At 40.8% G+C, this 18,347-nt stretch overlaps 1 protein-coding gene across 7 annotated transcripts in view; it reads left to right on the top strand.

Annotated features, from left to right (window-relative positions):
* The window catches only part of DENND1A (DENN domain containing 1A), a 287,266-nt gene that overhangs the window by 135,833 nt on the left and 133,086 nt on the right, over window positions 1-18,347 (top strand). For all 7 annotated transcript variants that reach the window (XM_059715740.1, XM_059715737.1, XM_059715734.1 and 4 more), the window contains 3 exons: window positions 888-968; window positions 5,026-5,079; window positions 11,185-11,295. In XM_059715740.1, coding sequence (XP_059571723.1) covers window positions 888-968; window positions 5,026-5,079; window positions 11,185-11,295 — 246 coding nt within the window. The remainder of the gene's footprint in view (window positions 1-887; window positions 969-5,025; window positions 5,080-11,184; window positions 11,296-18,347) is intronic.

Raw genomic sequence — 18,347 nt, 5'->3', positions numbered from 1 at the left:
GGTACTTTAATGCAAAAGAGCTTTGAGAAGAAAATCTAATTGTGCTTCTATGAACATATATAGACTTCAGTGAGTATAGGACAGATCTCTTCCCTAAACTTTTTTGTTGTAGCCTGAATACCGGTTTAAAACCAAGTCTGAGGCAGAAGACTTTTCTGTGTCACTCATTCTTTTCCCCTTAAGCTTTTAGGATTAATTCTGGTGCTTCTGAATTTAAAGCAAGTGAAATGAAAGTCAAGTTCCCTCACTGATATCGTGCTAAAAATGTGAGCCGAGATGTTAAGGCTCAGCTCTAGGACTGAAGCTGGAACTTAGTGGTCCATAGGTTGATTGCAGCACCTACCCTAAAGCATATTTCAGGTATTTAAAATAGAGCCAGTGTAACCATAATAAGTCTAGTTATGGTACTGCTCTGACTTTTATTACATTTTTCTCAGTCATGGTTATATCTTACATTTATCAAACTTTTACAAATTTGAAGAGAGGGAACACTTGCTTTCTTATAATGATGTCTCCAGCTCAAGGCAAGTAATTACTGTTATGCAGCAGTTGCTATGGAAGCTAGCCCTCCCTGGTTTCGGAGCATATGTAGTGCATTGGATGGTGCCCCAATAGGTTTCTTGGAACATAGGCAAATGTAGAAACCTACATGTGGGAAGATGTATTTTGTTCTAAAAAACATTTTCTATCACAAGGATATTTGCATAGAGAAAGGTATCGTTTCTTCAGTCTGAAATGTAAATCATTTTTGGCAACTGTTCCTTATATCTGCAAGTGCTGTAGCCCCAAAGCACTTGCAAACTCTGAACTTTCCATCTTACAGCCTGGACTGCAGGGTCACTTTATTGCTCAATTTTCCTTTGTTAAGCTGGTCTTTCTCGTTTCAGGACTGCCAAAGGAATGAGCTCCTAGAAGTGCTTCATAAACTTCCCATCCCTGATCCAGGAGCACCTGTTCATCTCGGCGTGGTAAGTGAAGTAGAGCAGTAACGAATTAGGGAGGCACGTTTTCATTTTATACAGTAGTAAGAGAAAAATGTCAAAACAGGTCTGTTGCCTTTTTGCAGTTTACAGCCTGTTGGGTCCTTGGTGCCGGGAGCTGCGGATTTCCCTTTCCCTTTAGGGACTTCAAAGGGCATCTCTCATCGGTGCAGCTCCGAATCGGCTCCGAGGGTCCACTCAGCGGCATGATGCTTCCGTGTGGGGGGTTCATGGTTGTGCCTCTAGCTACTCAGTCCCTGCTGGCACACACTAGGAGCAAGACTGGAAAGCAAGCTCAGGCTCTTGCCTGGAAGAGCAACACTTTGAGCATGAACCATTCGGTTAACACATGATTTCTGATTCCATCATCCCCACTCCAACCTCAGCTCAATAGTTATTTCTCCTCACAAATAACATTGCATTGAAGCTTTTCTTTTTTGTCACAATCTTTAATGAGACTGTCCTGGAAGAACTCATGATTTTGGTTGGTGCTTAGTGGGCCTTTTAAGGCTAAAGTTTTTTTTGTTTTTTAGTCGCTCTCTTGCAGAATAGCCTCGTCTTCTGGGAAGTGTTTGCTAAATCGGAAAGGTCCAGTGAAAAATGCAGAGAACACCTTTCCTTGTGTGCTGTTTAGTCTTTCAGGATTTGCATTAGAGCTGCTGATGCCCAGCTGTAGCTCCATTTGTCTGTCTTCCCTCCCTTTCTGTTCCCTCTCTCTGTTTCCTCCCTTTTACCCCCTTGTTTTCAAACCAACTGCTGGCTATGACCAGCTTACTCTCATCACTTCACCCTGTAATGTCAGTCGACAGGTAGCAGTTGTTTGGCCTTGCTAGGTCACCAGCTGGCCGTAGAGCTGTCCCAGTCTTATTGAGGCTCGCTGTTGTAGGAACACCATGTCTGTCTGACCCAGGCGACAGGCTGTCCCAGAAGCAGATGATCCATTGGGATGTTTCAGTTGTTTCTTACCAGTGGTTTCAAGGAATGCTGTTGGGCTCTCCTTTTCTCAAACATTTCACGGGCAGCGGAGCACGAAAGGATATTAAAGGACAGTTTAGGGGACAGTCTAGGGACCACTTTTGTTTTGGGCTTTTTAAGCACTTTAGTTTAGCCATTGACTAGCCAAGAAATCTGCAGGAGCTTAGCCTGCAGACTGCATGCTGAGCACTTCCCTTCATATTCCATTCCCTCTCCTATTTTTGTGTTCTTTCCAAAATGCGGAGGTAGTAGGATGCTAAAGTTTGCATTATGCTGGTTGTAGCGGTTTCAATTCCTATGTGCTCCAGGCCATACATTATTCATGAGGCATGGAAATGTCTAATATTGTTATACACCATAATGCTTTGACTTGTGAAAATGCAAGAAGTGTAACATTCTAGGAATACTACAACCCAAAAGAAAAGAATTGGCTTTATAATAAATCATTTAACTTAGACTGAACCATTAATTATGACATTATAAAGATGTATAATTATTATACAAGTTCTAATTATAACATTAATGTAATAGCATTTAAAATTAATATGACTTTATACACACACATACCAAGTCTCTTTTCCTAATCCTAAAAACAAGAATAATAAAAATGGTCTTGCTCTATCAAAGTGACTAATAAAATAGTTTTCTGGACTAAAAAGCAGTAAAACTTACCATTAAACAATGTGAAAAGGGGTGAAGCATCATGGAATTGGAAAGCCTAGATGGCCATTGGTAAAATGATATCCAGATATAACATAAAAACTTGACAATTTTATACAAGTTATCCAGTTAAGGATGGATATGGTTGTTTGAATGATTTAACAGGCTGAAGGTTTTTTCTCTTTCCTTTTTAAATGACCATAAAAACATAAAGGCAGGTCCCTTGCTTTGGCACTAGAAGGAAGTTAAGAGGAAAAAATATTGTTTTCATCCTGCAAAGACATGTGCATGTGCTGAACTTTGTGCATGATAAGAAGTCCTGTTGGAATTAAGACACATGCCGGGCACTAAACATTAATGTAGATTACCTCTGATACTGATAGCACTGGCCTTGCATCTGGAAGTTGAAACCTCCGTTATCATGTGCATTAGTTGTTCCAGATTTATTAGCATTGTGCAGAAACATAACCATGGCTGTAAAAAGTGATAGGAATCCTATCAATAGGATTGGTGACATTTTGGAAAGTCATCAAGAAGGAAACCTTCCTGTAACCAAGCCAGTGTAGCGGAGAAATTAAACAAAAACAAAACAAAGCCCCCTGCCCCCCCACCTCCTTCCCCAAAGGTTGTGTGGTGTCCTAACAACTACAAACGGTTTGCACATGTTTGAAAATGCTAATCCTATGAAACATAGGCAAGATCAGAGTCCCAACAGAAGCAACACAACTCTGCTTAATGAAAGGACACCAAGAAAATAATTATTTATCGGGTCATCTTAAATTTGGAAACTGTGCATGGCTTCTGTGGTCAAGTGACACACCTTTCAGCATGCGGCAACAACTGCAACCAGTCATTTTCCTCATTCCTTTACTACCCATTACATTTTCTGGGCTGGTTCCACATATAGTAGCTGATAGTGAATGCATTTTTAGTTGTCATCATCTGCCGAGCCTAATGGAGCTATTAATTGTACCTGAAAAAGGATTCATTCCATTTTGTTTCTTTTTGCTGCATAATCATTTGATCATTGAGGTTTTTTTAAATGTCCACGTTCTGCAGTTAAGTAAAACTGTTACTTTATCACATGATAGTCTGTACAAGCAGTAATGATTCATTATAGCTTATGTCTTTGATAGTCAGGTGTTTTCTGCATTGTAGGTCTGTCAGTTTGAGAGAGGTCATTAAGCACGTGATGAGATTTTTGCACTTCAGCTTGCTGTTTGCTGCTGGGTCTGATTTTTGTTACAACCAGAGGATGATAAATACCTGCTCATCCTATATATCTTAACTATGTGGTTTTGAAATAATTGCCTCTGCTATTAATAATTCTAGCCATTTCATGCCTGCAATTTGTCTGTCTGGTGTGGTGTGTTGTAGCATTATGAGGGGATACTTGGCAAGCTGGAGCATTTTTGGTGTATATTTTGCCCCTCCCCTCCCCATTTGCTTCTCCCAAACTGTGGGGTCTTGGGCACACATGCATTGTGCAGGAACTCAAACTGTTCAGTGTTCTGTCAGCACTTGAGTGCAAGCAGTAGTAAAGAGAAAGAGTAGTTAATGAAACGTATCTTTGGATTAGGAGAAAACAGTATGAGTAACATTGCTCAATTGACTTCATAATATCCTGGTATGCACTTGTCCAGAGGAAGGCTCATTTACTGTACCAGGTGCTACAACTGCTTAGCTTTATTCATCCTCTTGCAGCCATTTAGAACACGGTTAGCGGACCATTGGAGAACATGATCGTTTATAGTAGGAGAAATGTTAAGGAGACCAAGAGCAGCCGTTATTATTGTGTCAGGGCTCTTTGAAAGTTTTTGCGTGGTTAAGGAGGGCAACAATGAGTGTTCCTTGGTTCAAGACACAAGATAAGTAGTAAGTCGTTGTCAGTCTACGGAAGTATAAATCCGTTGTAGATGCATCTCAATAATCTCAATTTCCCCATTCCTCTATAAACTGAACCATACTAATACTCTACAGTGTTAGTCCAAAAAGGCCTTGGCTGTTGCTGTATATCCCGTGCTCAGTCATGGATCTTGCAGTGGGCTGAGGAAGCATGGTCTGAGTTATAGAAGGCTTTGGAGTTTTTCTGGCTTGTCATAAATAGTGTGAGGCTGTGAGTCAATACCTTTGAAGGGTAAGAATAACATATCATTTATCCTTTTAGCTACATTTGATATTTGTCTCAACATTTTGTAGTTCTTTTGTGACAGAGAAGCAGCCAACATTTGACATTAATGACCAAAAAACCCAATTTACTGGTAGTTGAGAGCAAATGTTGTATCAGTTTCTTTAGCAGGGCTTTGTTTAATGGTTTACAACTATGCCTAAACACGTTACTGATTCCAAACAATACGTTTATATTGCTTTGAACTGTGCCAAGTAACCAATTGTTGCTTTTCTTTTCCAGCACTCTTACTTTACTGTGCCTGACATCAGAGAACTTCCTAGCATACCTGAAAATGTGAGTAGCATAGATATCTATGTACTTTAGAGCTGGTTTTCCTTTTGCTTTCTACAGCAGCAACATTGCAACTCCTTTATTTTCTAAAAACCTTAAGTATTATTGTGCTAAGGTGTGTTAAAGGATGCCTGCTACTTAACTGCTTTCTGTAGGATTAACCAGTGACACAGTAAATTAGCTTTTCCCATAGTCACTGTAAACTAACCCCATAAAACCTATTTTCTCTAGAGTAGGCAATTTACAGTGTTAGATGATCAGATTAAAATGCCTGTTTAATTAAGGCCAAGTATCAAATGAATGGGAAGTTGTGACAGAATGATGGTCTCTTGATAGAACTGCCAAGTCAAGACATTTATTTTCAGAGATGTAGCTGTTAATCAATAGCTTTTCATTCTGTTTCTATTTAGGTAAAAAATAAGGACATTTAAACAAAAAATAACTTAGCAAGAAAATTACTTATTCTGGGATAGCTTAGTGACCCTTTTTAGTTTTACCATTGTTAAGCAAACTTGGTACAGACTGCAGCATGGTTTAGATGTGTCAGCAAGTGAGAGACATCAGTAAAGGTAAAAGCAGGTGTTAGCAAATGAAGTGGATCATCTGTGGCAGGACATGTCCCACCATAGCTGATTCACATTATTGGGCAAAACACATGTCCCCCATTGTCCCACATTGGGCAGAGTCCTGGTGCAGGGCAATGGGTAACATGTTCCCCCTTGCTCAGGGTTTCCCTGTGTCCCTCGCTGGTTCATGCCTCCTTGCTTGGGCCCAGGCCAACTTATTCCTTGCGTGGAGGCACAGGTTGGTGTGGATTCCTTCACGGGACAGCATGGGACATGCGGGATTCCTGGTGCCCCATGCCTTCATGCTAGGACTTCTGCCAGGTCCCATTCCATCCTGATGCCATGCAAAAGTTTTCAGGCTCAGGTCCTTCAAGCTCCTGGGGCATCTGTCTGGGGCCGCTGGAGTGTCTGGGTAGCTCTGGGCTGGCCGTGCTCTCCTGCCACAGAGCAAATAGAGGTAGACTGCAATAAAGTGGCGCTGTTCTATAGTCATAGTCGGTGCCGTGGTGCAACAAAGGGTAGAGCCATCTATTCCTCATCATTTGTGCTGCTGTAAAAATGCATATGGTGGCATAAATGCACCTTCAGGTGATGTGTCTTTCTACCCTAAGTGCCCAGCAAAGAGTGGACCAGGTTGGCATTCTGGGGTTCCCAGCTCTTTAATGCCTGTCTGCAAGGAGTCTTTCCTAGTCTATTTGCCTGATGTCTCAAGGGCTTGCTATTGGACCAGGAGGTTGAGCCTTCCAAGGTCAGATCCAGCACCACACAAATCTTCATTTGTAGTATTAAAATAAAACAGTCTAGCCACACCTTCTTCTAATTATGTAGTAGTTTGCTGCCTAGAGAGTTTATGCAGCAGATGTGCGTCTTCCCTTTGTTTTTTCCCGCTGGAAACATACGTAGTTACTAGCTTTTCTGTAAATAGAAATAGTATCATTAAATTTAATAGACATATTTTATTTTTAGAGCATTTATTTTTATGGGAGTTTGATACATTAGGGGTAATACAGGACCCATTTCCTGAAGCTAAAAACAGCTGTCAGTCTGACTGGAACGTTTGTTCCTTTTCCCCACACTTGAAGTTTTCTGGTGGTGGCAACTTCTTATTCTAACGTCTCCCTCGATCAATGATCTCAAAGCATTTTATAATTTTTAATTAAGGTGCCTTGTGCTACCTGAAGAGGTAAGGAAGCTGTAGTATTTCCATTTTATAGATGGGTAAATTGAGGCAGAGACGAATGTGGAAAAGTGAATCGAATTGTGACCCAGTGGCAGAACTTTAAGTAGGATATAAGAGTCCTTGCTGGCAGTCTCCTGCTCTAGCTAATAGATAGCAGTTTAATAACACATACAGCACGCAGTAATGATTTCAGAATGTATAGTCTTATTTACCCTCTGTCTGTTACGTCTGCCAGGGATGTTGGCTTGAGTCCTAAGGTATGAGTCAACTTCCCAAAACATTTGAGCAGGAGACATGATGAATGCTTATGAATCAAAGACTGTTATAAAAGCAAAGGCCTTGGGCCAGGAGGACTTGGAAACCCTTTGAAAGCAGAGTGTTCAGCCTGCAGTGGAGGCAGCGTTATGTGATGCTTAAAAGCATCCCCTCTGAACCAGTGAGTGGGCTGATAGGCCTCACAGGGAATAAGACAGTGCTGTAATGTGGGCATGGAGGGTGGGGAAGGGGACCAGGAGGGAAGGGACCTCGGCTGTTCTGGGGGAGATGCAGAGCTTGCCCAGAGGAGGAAAAGTAAGTGAGCAGTCAGGGCGATAAGCAGAGTCCCATAAATGTTTACGCAGATTCGTCAGCGTAAAGACAAGAATGGGAAACAAATGTTGAAACTCTGATCTGAGGGTGGTTGTTACAGCAGATTCTCAGCTATTTTTCAGGTCTGTGCTTAATAAACGCAGTATTTTGCTTTCCTAATGAATATCAGTGTGTAATTGCTCACTAGGGTTTTATCTGTCTGTCAAAGTATCTTTTATGTAGGATTGTGGTTTATATAGAGAATAGCAGAAAGGCATTAAATGAGCATAAATCTTTATAGATTTTAAACAATTGACCTGGGTTTGGGGGGGGGTTTTGGTTTTTTTTTAAATGCCACATATCATGGCAGTAATTACATTTTAAGCCTGTATTAACAAATGTTTTAGTAGTGCCAGATTTTGAAGTTGTGTGTAATGATTAATGGAGAATCGCATAGAACTCCATTTGGAACATTAACAAACATGTTGTAATTATCTGGCTTTGTGTCAGACCAGAATAGTTAATGATCCACAAAAGCATTTAGTATGGACAGTTACATATAACAACTGAGATTTCACTTTTTCAAACAATTTGGTTGGGTATATGAAGGATTTATGAACGCATTGTGACTTTCAGAAATAAACACGTTGGGTTCATTGCAGGAAACGCATTACCGAGACGTGTTGGGCACACAGTAGCCATTGTAGTTCAGATTTGTCAGGTAATTTAGCCGTTTCAGCGATGATGAAAGTTTCCCTCTGATGCTGCTGAGATGCAGACTCCTTGCGTTTTATTTCACATTGTCACCTCAAAGTTCATGATATCCTTCATTAAAATTTGCATATATGATTTTTACTACTTGTGTTTCAAGCTGTTAATTTTAGATTCCTATCTTGAATCATTTTCAACAAATACACCCCCTTCTGTATTTTGATCCCTCCCCCCCTTCCCTTCAAAACCTCAGTATGTTGTTATAAAATGTATCCTGGGTTACATGTGATGCACATTTATTAGATCTCTGAAGGGTAAGTTTTAGTGCGTTATTTCAAACATGATAAACATCTCAATAAAGTCATTTTACTGTAGTCTCTTCCAAAAGGGTACTTTACAGCACTTTTTAATGAAGTTTGACCCAATGACTGCCTGACATACCTAAATTTGTTTTTATAATACACATTTGGTTTTGCTGCAGAAGAAAAGACACGTACATCTGTCTCTGTAAGTCTAGTGCTACGCAAGTTTAGTGAGAAGTTCCTTGGAAGGCAGAAAGGATTTGGGTTGTTTTTTTGGAAATGTGTACAATCAGCCACTACCTGCCAATAGTAATTAACTGCACAGTCAGTGAACACATGTAGGGAGGTATTTTTAAAGGAACCGAAGGAAATTAGGGAACGGATTCTCATTGTTTGTTTGTTTGTTTGTTTTAACAGCAATTCAGATATGCGATTTCCCTTAAAAATCCAGCTTGAAAAACCCAGCTTTACTATCTCAGAAGAATTTTTAATGCTGAGACTCAAATATTACAGCAACTAAACTAAGTTAGTCTCCTCCTTTCTGTAGGTTTTGTCCCTACTCGTCTCGTGACACTCATGAGGCAGCCAGGCATTCCCAAGTGAACTTCCTCTTTTAGTTTACTATTTTTTTTCATAAATAAAGCTACAACTTCCTGCACCTGAATTTCTCTCGTATTGGCACATTGCCATGGAGCCCACATGTTCTACAGGTATTCTCTGGACTCAGAAATGTGTAGTTCCTTCCAGCGGGACTATAAAACCAGATAACATTGTCTACACGTGGAAACAATAGTGCCTCCAAGCCACCTTTATGCTAAGGCAAACTTCATAAAATACAAATAGTTTATCAAATCCCGATTCATCTGTTAAGTCCTCTTCCTATGTTTCCTTCCACTGATTGGGTTTGTTTTTTTTTCTTTTATACTGAAAGCTTTTGTTTTGTGCAGTTGATTCACCTGAAGGATTGTAAACTCCTCCTTTTACTATGCCAATATCTCGGCTAACTTCAGTGTGTGCTGCAAGTTCCTTCAAGGAAGAACAGACCTTTCAATACTTGTAACATCTTAATTCATACTGCTTGAAACATTTTGTGTCGTCATGCACTATGTTTTGGCATCACAGAGAGATGGGTGTATGGGGGAAGCAGAGCTTTAAAGGAGACAGCTTCTGTTTAGACACAAATATCATGCTAATCAGCACAGATGGGATGAGAAATACAGAAAAAGTACATGACAGTTTAATGGGGTTTTGGCAAAATGCATTTTTTTTTTTCAATGTACCTGTATGTGGCCATAGCTTTCCCATGACAAGGGGGCTGGTGAGACCTGGATGATGCCTTTATACCTATCTGCATTTTACTAAGCAAAGAGACTTTATTTTTTAATATTTAATTTTTAAAAATGACCACAAAAATCTTCCAAACACCAGGCTCAGTTCTTGTCTCTAGCTCTTTCTTTGTATTTGGATGGCAAGCTGTGGAACATATTTTTGCACAGTATGAAGCTTCTTGGCAGACTCCTCAGGCCAAGTATTGGTGGTTTTAGAGTTATCTTTGGATCTGTCAAAAGTGCTAATGGGCTTTCTGAGCTTCTTTAAGCTTCTAAATCCTATTTGCTTTTTGCTTTTTTGTGCTCTGTTTTATTCTATGATGATTAAGATCCCACTTGAATTCATGACTAGTCTAATTTTGCTCTATCATGTGCTTTTTTTATATATAAATATAAATCCTACCTTATACCAGTCTATAGTACATCCATGAAGAGTTTACTTTGAATCAAATCCACTAATTCAGCCTCTCCTGATGAATTAAGGTTTCCTATTCTAGAATGGCTTTTTGAATCCATTTTTAGTAGAAATCAAAGGCTGGTTTCAGCTAACCTTGCTCACACTGAGAGAGCTCCTTATGCATGAAAGTACTCCATTGATTTCTGTTGGGAAGATATGTGGAGTGAGGTGCCACTTGTGTGAATAAAGGCAGCTGAATCTGGCTTTTAATTTTCACTTGCTGTCTTTTGTTTGGGAGCCATTCCACTGCTCCGACACTACCGTAATACACCCTCTTAGCCCCTGAACAGCGTGGGGGACACCCACATTGACAGAGGTTCAGGCCCGGCCCCAGGATGGGTAGGAGAGTATGGGATAAAGAGCTACTTGGTGTAGCTTGTTCCTTTCTCAGAGCTGTATAAATGCGGTGGTTTTGTATGGCTTATTTCCCTGTCTCTAGCTGAGGATGTTTTCTGCTGCCCCTCCTCATAGTAACAGCTGGGTTCAAGTTCCTAAAGCAGTACAAACTCCTGAATATTAGGACCATTATTCTTGCCTTGTATTTTAATGCCTCTATAGTCCCAATAATCTCAATTGCTCTACAGTAGGCTGTGCCATTAGCAGATGCTTTAATGATTAAATTTAATTAGACATTTCCAGTAAGTATGTCGTCTTCTGTTGGGTTGCAAGTAACTGGGCTTTTTTAAAACACTTCTGCAGAAATGTGTATATACTCTATGGGTAAGAGAACCTCTTTACTTCTACAGAAAACCTCTTCAGTTTGTAGTTTACAAGTTGAGTATAATTTTTTTTAAATGAGCGTTTTGGCTGGCATTAATTTAAAAAAGCTCGAGGACAGCGCACAAACAAACTGCTCACATGGGCTGACCCATAGATTTCTGCTAATAAGCAGCTTTCTGTTGGTGGTTAGACACAGGGAAGCAATCTAGTTCTTTGCTGTTTTAAGATATTTTTGTTTGCAATATTTTTTCAAAACCTCTCTAATCTTTCCTCCTAGAGAAATCTGACAGAGTATTTTGTAGCCGTTGATGTCAACAACATGCTGCATCTCTATGCTAGTATGCTGTATGAACGTCGCATCCTCATCTGCTGTAGTAAACTGAGCACTGTAAGTACTTTTTAGAATAATCTCTTCCATTGATGTAGCACTTTAAAAAGTGACAATTATACAGGAGATCTTCTGGAGTACCTATAGTTTGAGATAAATGGTGGTTCTAAATTGTTTGTAGTGTGCCAGGAATATCACGGTGAATTTGGACTTTATTAATACTGCAAAGGACCACTCTACTTAGAAAGATACTGTATACCGAGATAAACATTGTACACATTGAAATAGCCATGAGGTGGAAATAAATAATAACCACATAATAATTGTATATATTGGCATAATTGAACAACATAAGGAATTGCAGAGCAGAGAAGCAGATGTACACTGGTGGGTCAGTATCGATATGTCGTACTTAATTTCTTGCTGAAAAATCTCTAGTGTTCTTTGTTTGTAATACCAATAAATGTATGAATGTGCTTGGTCTGGGGAAAATCCTACAGTAGAGCTGGGTTTGGCTGAGGTGGTATGGCCTCTCAAGGGCTTGAATGAAAAAGTTCTGCTCTCGATACAGATGCCATATACTAACATTTACACCATGTTAGTGAAGCCCCTTTTCATACACTTACTTGAAAGAAAAAACAGATAAATGATACTTTCAGATGGATCTTCTGGTGACCTTCTCTTGATGAACCCAGATGGTGGGCTATAACACATTGGCAAACTACATTTTTCGCAATTTTGTTTGATAAGGTGTAGGCTTAATGCTACTTAGGCTCCATCAAGGATCTGAAAGATGAAAGCTGCTGAGCACTCCAAAGTGCTGTCTCTTCTAAAAATGGCTGCACATCAATACCAAAAAACCCAGCTTGATTTAGTTCAAAGTTTAGCATTCCTCATTTCAAGGTTTATCAGTCAATAAGATTGTGATTTTTCTATATAAAAGAAAATGTTAAGTTTCCATTCTGTTTGCTCTGTAAATGGGTATTGATTGTTTTCCTTTATGAATGATAAACAGAGGGTGGTTAACTAAATGTTTCCTTCTAATGCTGTGGACTAAAGACTTGAAAGCCTCTTTCTAAAGTAAGAACTCCCATTTCCATTTTGTATAGCAAGAGGCCAGATAATGCCATATTTCCAAGGTCTGATTATAACTCCATCATAGACTTCCAGAAAACAGGGAAAGCGAAACAATGTACACCAAAGACTTGAAAAAATAACCTGTATATGCTGGGATGGTGAAGGGGGAGAACAAAATCCTCTTATATTCAATCTCTCAATTGAACTATCTCAATCTAATTAACAAAAAAGGCAGATGAGGGCAGGAGATTCAGTATAATCTCTGGGACATTCCAACATGTCTTAGATTTATATGATCAAAGCCTGCAAAGAGCCATTTGTGCTCAAATGTCACAGTGATGGAAGCTAGAGAAAGCCTATAGAGATACTTGAGGTTTTTGTATGTGCCCAGCATTGTTGGCCTGCTGCAGGGTCAGGTGCACCGCGCGGTAGACCCAGGCCAGGGGCGTAAATGAATTGGGGGAGGGCTCTGTTTGATTCACAAAGGTAATGAATGAAAAGTAATGCAAATGTTAGGAATGAAGTAAAGTATTCTGACTTACAGCAGCTATGCACTTGACTGCCTTCACGCAGCCCTTGGTAAGGTAGGCTGGAAAGAAGCATCACTTCCTTACCTGTCACTTTGTTTTCCTTAATAAGCTCCTTCGCTAGCAGGCTTGTGTTTTTCTTCTGCCTTCTCTTCCTCCTGTTCCTCTTCCTTTGCCTCTGCCCAAGATAAAAGGCTGTCTAGCTCTCGGTGGAGGAGGGGTGTACATTCATATCTCACAACTTTATACATAAACTGCACCAAGATTGGAGTGACAGTTTCAGACAGGTTTGAAGTGTTGGGCTGGTGCCAGTGATTCCTTGCCTGCACACTTGGCTCGGCGTGTTCCAGCAGTAGGAACAAGCTGCATTATTTTATTTCAAACTGTGCTCAGCGGAAGCCAAGACCTTGTAACTGGAAACTTACCAAACTGAGACTTCTCAAAGCGTAGCCGGTGTCCTGATTTAAAAAATGAAACTCTTCGTAATTAATTTCTACCTCTTGGGGACAAATAATAAGCGTAATGCTTAACATTTCTATCAAAATATCAAGGAGATGAGAGACAAAAGCAGCGCTGAGAAGAATGACCCTTATGATGGAATTAAATGGTTGGTCATACAATAAGCTCGGCAAACGTATTATGAATTAAAGGGGCAAGCTAAGAAAGATGTGGGGGTAACTGAATGGCGTCTAACGTATTAGCTGGTCTGTGTTGGTTGTTTACAGTTCAGCCCTGTGGAAGGGCATTGCCTTTGCCGTGTTTTTTTTCCAGATGGAAGCACAGTTCACTGCTCAAAACATTTAAATGCTGCTCTGTGAATTTAAATTTAACAAAGATTCACAAGCAAGTTGTAAACATTTGTGTGGTCTAGGTCCTTGTGGAAAGACTGACTTAAACACGCCTACCTGACACCGTGCAGTTGTCAGTGGCCTCCTGGTTTTGCCATGTGTGTTGTAACAAATGCAGTGGGGGCCAGTATCTCTTTTAACCAGGTTTCTGGGTCCCAGCATGGCTTGCCCTTATAGCCCTGCCCAAATAAAGTATGTTAGCTATTTGCTCTAATGCAGCTGGCAGTATCAAATACAGTAAAGTATCCAAAGTAAGCAGTCTAGTAGCTCTAGGAAAAATTCACAAATTGAATTGAGTTTAAGTCCCTACCTGGCTACTTTTCACTGAGGTTTATTTTGTCCATAACTTGGATATTCCCCAGTCTTAAGCAAACATTAGTGCCAAGAAGAAATATTGTTCAGGCATAGTATCCATGGCCCTCCTGGGAGTGGAGAGCTGGCCAAGTGTATTTTACGGGATGCTCAAAATACGGTTCCTTGACTGTTCCAACACGGTCTCATGTTTGAAAGATAAGTAAATATCTTCTCTCCCATGAAAATGTAGCATGTGCTTATTGACATGGGCTCTTTGCCGGCAGGATGGGACAGGGGCTTCCCTCTTGCAGCTCTGTAGCAGCCCTTGTTTCAAGTCTCCCTGTTCACCAATTCCTCCTCCTGGGAACACCACCCTCCTTCAGTCTCCAACTCCGCCACAGCACCTCAGTCTTGACCTGCAGCCACGGCCTGCAGTAGTAGTCCTACTCCATTACAGTGTTGTCTTAAATTTGTCTTGAAAAACCTAGTGGAATGGCTGAGCTTATAAGCACTCAGAATTAGCTAGTTTTTTTAGTATAAACTCCATTTTTAAGTCTCAGGTTTCACCCTTAGTACAGTAACATTTGTATGCATTAATGCATCTAAAGACAGACTGTGAAGTGTATTGGAAATTGCCCCACCTTAGTTTGAAATCAGTGGCTGATTTTTTCTGAATATGACACTCTCTTCTGTTTGATTTGCCTGCATAGAGACTTTTGAATTTTAAATGTGAAGTTGGAAAAAGCAAGTGGTACTAGGGATCCATTTCTCTCTCAAATGGCTGCATGTGTGCGCGATTCCCTAGCAGCAGCTGTAGGAAGCTGAAGTAGTTGAACTGATCTCATTTTTAGTCTGCTGGATTGCTGTGGTTCTAACAGTCAGTCATTTCTCAGATTGTTGTCTTATTAACTGCTTGTTTTCTATATGGTAGTCACTAATCAGGTGAGGTCTCCAGCTAATATGCTATTTCTTTTTTATGAGCCATTATCTTGGCAGAGTTGAAGGGCGCTACTGGAGCTTACCCAAGGTGGTATGCTATTTGGATTCATGCCAGGTAGCAAGGTAGGAGTACATTTCAGAAATAAGTGACAGCTACTGCTCAGATGCCTGTGATGTTGAGCATTGTCTTTTAATCTTTTGTTGCTGAGTTTTAAATCCTAGGATCATGAGCCTGGAAAGGACCTCTTGGGTCATTGAGTTCAGGCAACCACATAATATAATCTTAGTGTCAGAAAATAATCAAATAGCTGCTCATTGAAGCTATTTTTAAGTACAGAGCCACCTTAAGCAGTTCTTCCCAGACATCTTGGTGCCTTGTAGAGTGGACACCAAAATTAGGGCACATACAAGACAGCTAGTATTAGACACACGAGGGTGCTGGGCAGAAGCTAAGATGTTGGCCCCTCTTTCTTCCCATCTGCTCATAGGATGACTTTGATTCACTTAGCATAATGTCATCCCACATGCCTCATGGCCCCCAGCTTTTGCACTGGTTGCCTCCCCTAGACCTGGCTCCGGCATCTGGGACTTTCACAGGAACATAGGGGTGCTCTTTTGGAAACTTGCCACTTTCTGACTGCTAAATTAGGTATTGTGCTGCTCATCTGCTTACCCATTACTACAGTCTTCTGCTTCCTCATGATAATTCTGACCATTTAGGCTGGATAAATAAAGATGTATAGAAGGATGGGTGGAAAAAAGCCCTCTACTTCACATTACATGGCAAGAGTGACTTTTAGGGGGAGGTATGGTATATATAAATTAAAGTGATCTGATCTGGTGAGAGAATGAACTTGGGATGAGCAGAGCACTCGGGGCAAACAGGAGCATACTACAAGCACATCACCCTAGTGACAAGGTGACATGGTGTGAGCCGCTATGTTTCAAGCTGCCCTTCCATTTCGAATGATAGAAAAACTTTTCTTTAAGAAAAAGTGTCATTTTTTGTGGTGCTAACTGTTAAAAACGGGTTTGTGATGGATGAAATGAACTGTGGACTCCTCCAGGGAGTTTCAGCAGGTTCCAAAGGCCGAGAATCCTATTCAGTCATTTCAAAGCACCTTTCCTTGTGTTACCTTGTACAATGGGGGTGCCATGAAGCAGGAGACGCGACAATGAGCCCACCTTGTGTGTTGTGTCAAGGTTGGGGGGGGGGGAGAAAACCTTGGATTTCCAACTTTCTGCTTTAACCATTGGAGAAGCCTGCCTAATGTTTTTTTTCATCGCGAGTCATGAGAGAGCGCTCCTGCAAGCAGGCCTGGCTTTCCTAAAGAATGCTGCAGCAGGAGGTAGGCTTGTGCTCACAGGCACTTGCTTATCCGCCATATTCCTGAAAAGCCTTTTTCTTCTAGGTCTACGGTTCAAACCCCGTTTGCATTCTTTCATGGATCTTTGGGTTTAGTGCATCCAGCTGCTCTACTTTACCTTTTCCTTTAAGGATTTTACCTCTCGGTTTTTCATCTTGGAATGCTGTTTTTAGGCTCCATATCCCAAAGAAAAGCACGTAAAGGTGGTGGAGAGCCGAGACCCGGAGGAATGCTGCTGCGGCAGTGACTATTGTAGCGAAGAAAGCCTTAACAGCAATGGTGGGGGGGAAACTCGTGTAGTGGTGCGGTGTGTGCGCACACTGACAAACCTGATCTCACAGGGGCTGGGAGGGTTTGTTAATGCAAGTGACAGTGAAATGGAAATTATTACAGACAGTTCCAGACCTTTTACTCAGATTTAGGTAGACTGTCTTCCTTTCTCTTTTGATTCAGTGTCTCAGTGGCATAAAATGGATTTAAATAGAAATTGGCTACTTTTATTCTGCTGCTGTCTCAGGTGCTGGTATTGCTGCATTATGAATGTTATACATGGTTTTGAGGTAGGCATGTCATGTTTATGGTCTTTCATGGCTTGTGCCTAAAATAATCCAGGTTTTTTAAAGCTGGTGGTCTCGGGTAGCTAGTATAAGGAAGTGGAGGATACAGGAAGTGATGTCCTAGGTGATTAACGATTTTACATGTTATTGCCAGCCTTGGGTTTGTGATGTGAGGCTTCTGATATCAGGCAGTGTGGTCTAGAATACGGATGCTATTCTATGATAAATTGTGCAAAATTAGTGTAATCAGTAACGAGTCCTGCATGATAGTGCAGCCACTCTCCTGAGGATTTTCACGGTCTCTTGGTTGGAGATAAATATTATTAGTGGAAGTTAATTTATTACAGGGATTAGTCAGTTTTAGTCTGGTGACAGTGCTTCCTTAGCATACCTCTTTAAACTGACTTCAGTGGCTATGATGTCTTAAATTAACTTTAGCTCATGAGGTATTGTGCAAAGTTCGTTCTTCTTTCCTTTAAGATTTTTCAGTTTATGTATGCCATTGATGCACAGGTATCATTTGGATTTGGTTGTTTCATCATTGTCTTGCAAAATCCTGAGCCAAACAAAGTTAAATGGAAAAAAAATTGAAGAGAGTTTTGTGCATGGGATGAAGTTGCAACAGAACGCAATGCATTTAAAGGAACTTTTTCATGTTTTAATTTGCGGATGCCTCATAACTATGCCACGAGCCCTTTGATCTCTTGGCACCTTCTGTTGTGACATTTCTGTTGCTCCAAAGCCACCCCCAGAGCTCTGAATGTTCGGTGTTAAGGTAAGTATTAGCTTTGCCCGAAAGCCTGCCAGTATACTTGGAGGAGCAATCAAGAGCCTGCCAAATGAAAGCACCGAGATGCAGTGGGATTACTAGCAAACCACAGTATAATGTAGGACAGGAAGACTTGAAAGCTGTATTGGATGCTCAAGCTCAAACTTGATGGGTCGCCAGGAAAGACCAGGTTTGCAAGGCATCCACACAGATTTTCTTTTACGCCTGGGCCCTTTGGGAAAGAGCTGACTGCCTCATGTCCTCATTTGGTGTGCTTCCAAAACAGTTTTTGTCCTAAAAATATAGTACAGGAAAACGTCATAGCAGTTCCCAAACCAGAAAAATTACTGGAAGAGCTTCAGAGCTAGTTGGCTTATCTCTATCCTCTGTGCCCCCTAGACAAGCTTTAGGGAGAGACTGATTCTAACATGCATCAATGAGGCTATTGAGCCATAACTGCCTTTTGTTCAAGCCGGTGTTAGATGAGGATGGTGCACTGAGATCAAATAATTCATTTAACTCAAAACATCCCTGGTGGCAAACCTCCAGTAACAGAGATGCCACGTAAGAAGGAATGCAGTTAGCATCCAGTTTCCCAACATACAGGGCAAGCCCCTGTTTTGTGCGGTACTGTAATTTATCTACCTGAAGTACTTTTGTGAACAGGCCCAGAATATTCAAATGCTTAAGGGCAAAATCTTTTTGGGAGACATTAAATAGGATTGATAATTGCT

The sequence above is a fragment of the Alligator mississippiensis genome, chromosome 12 (genome assembly GCF_030867095.1).
Source record: "Alligator mississippiensis isolate rAllMis1 chromosome 12, rAllMis1, whole genome shotgun sequence".
In the NCBI taxonomy this organism is placed as follows: Eukaryota; Metazoa; Chordata; order Crocodylia; family Alligatoridae; genus Alligator; species Alligator mississippiensis.
Note: the sequence above shows the minus strand (reverse complement) of the source record. Positions and strands in the feature narration are given on the sequence as shown.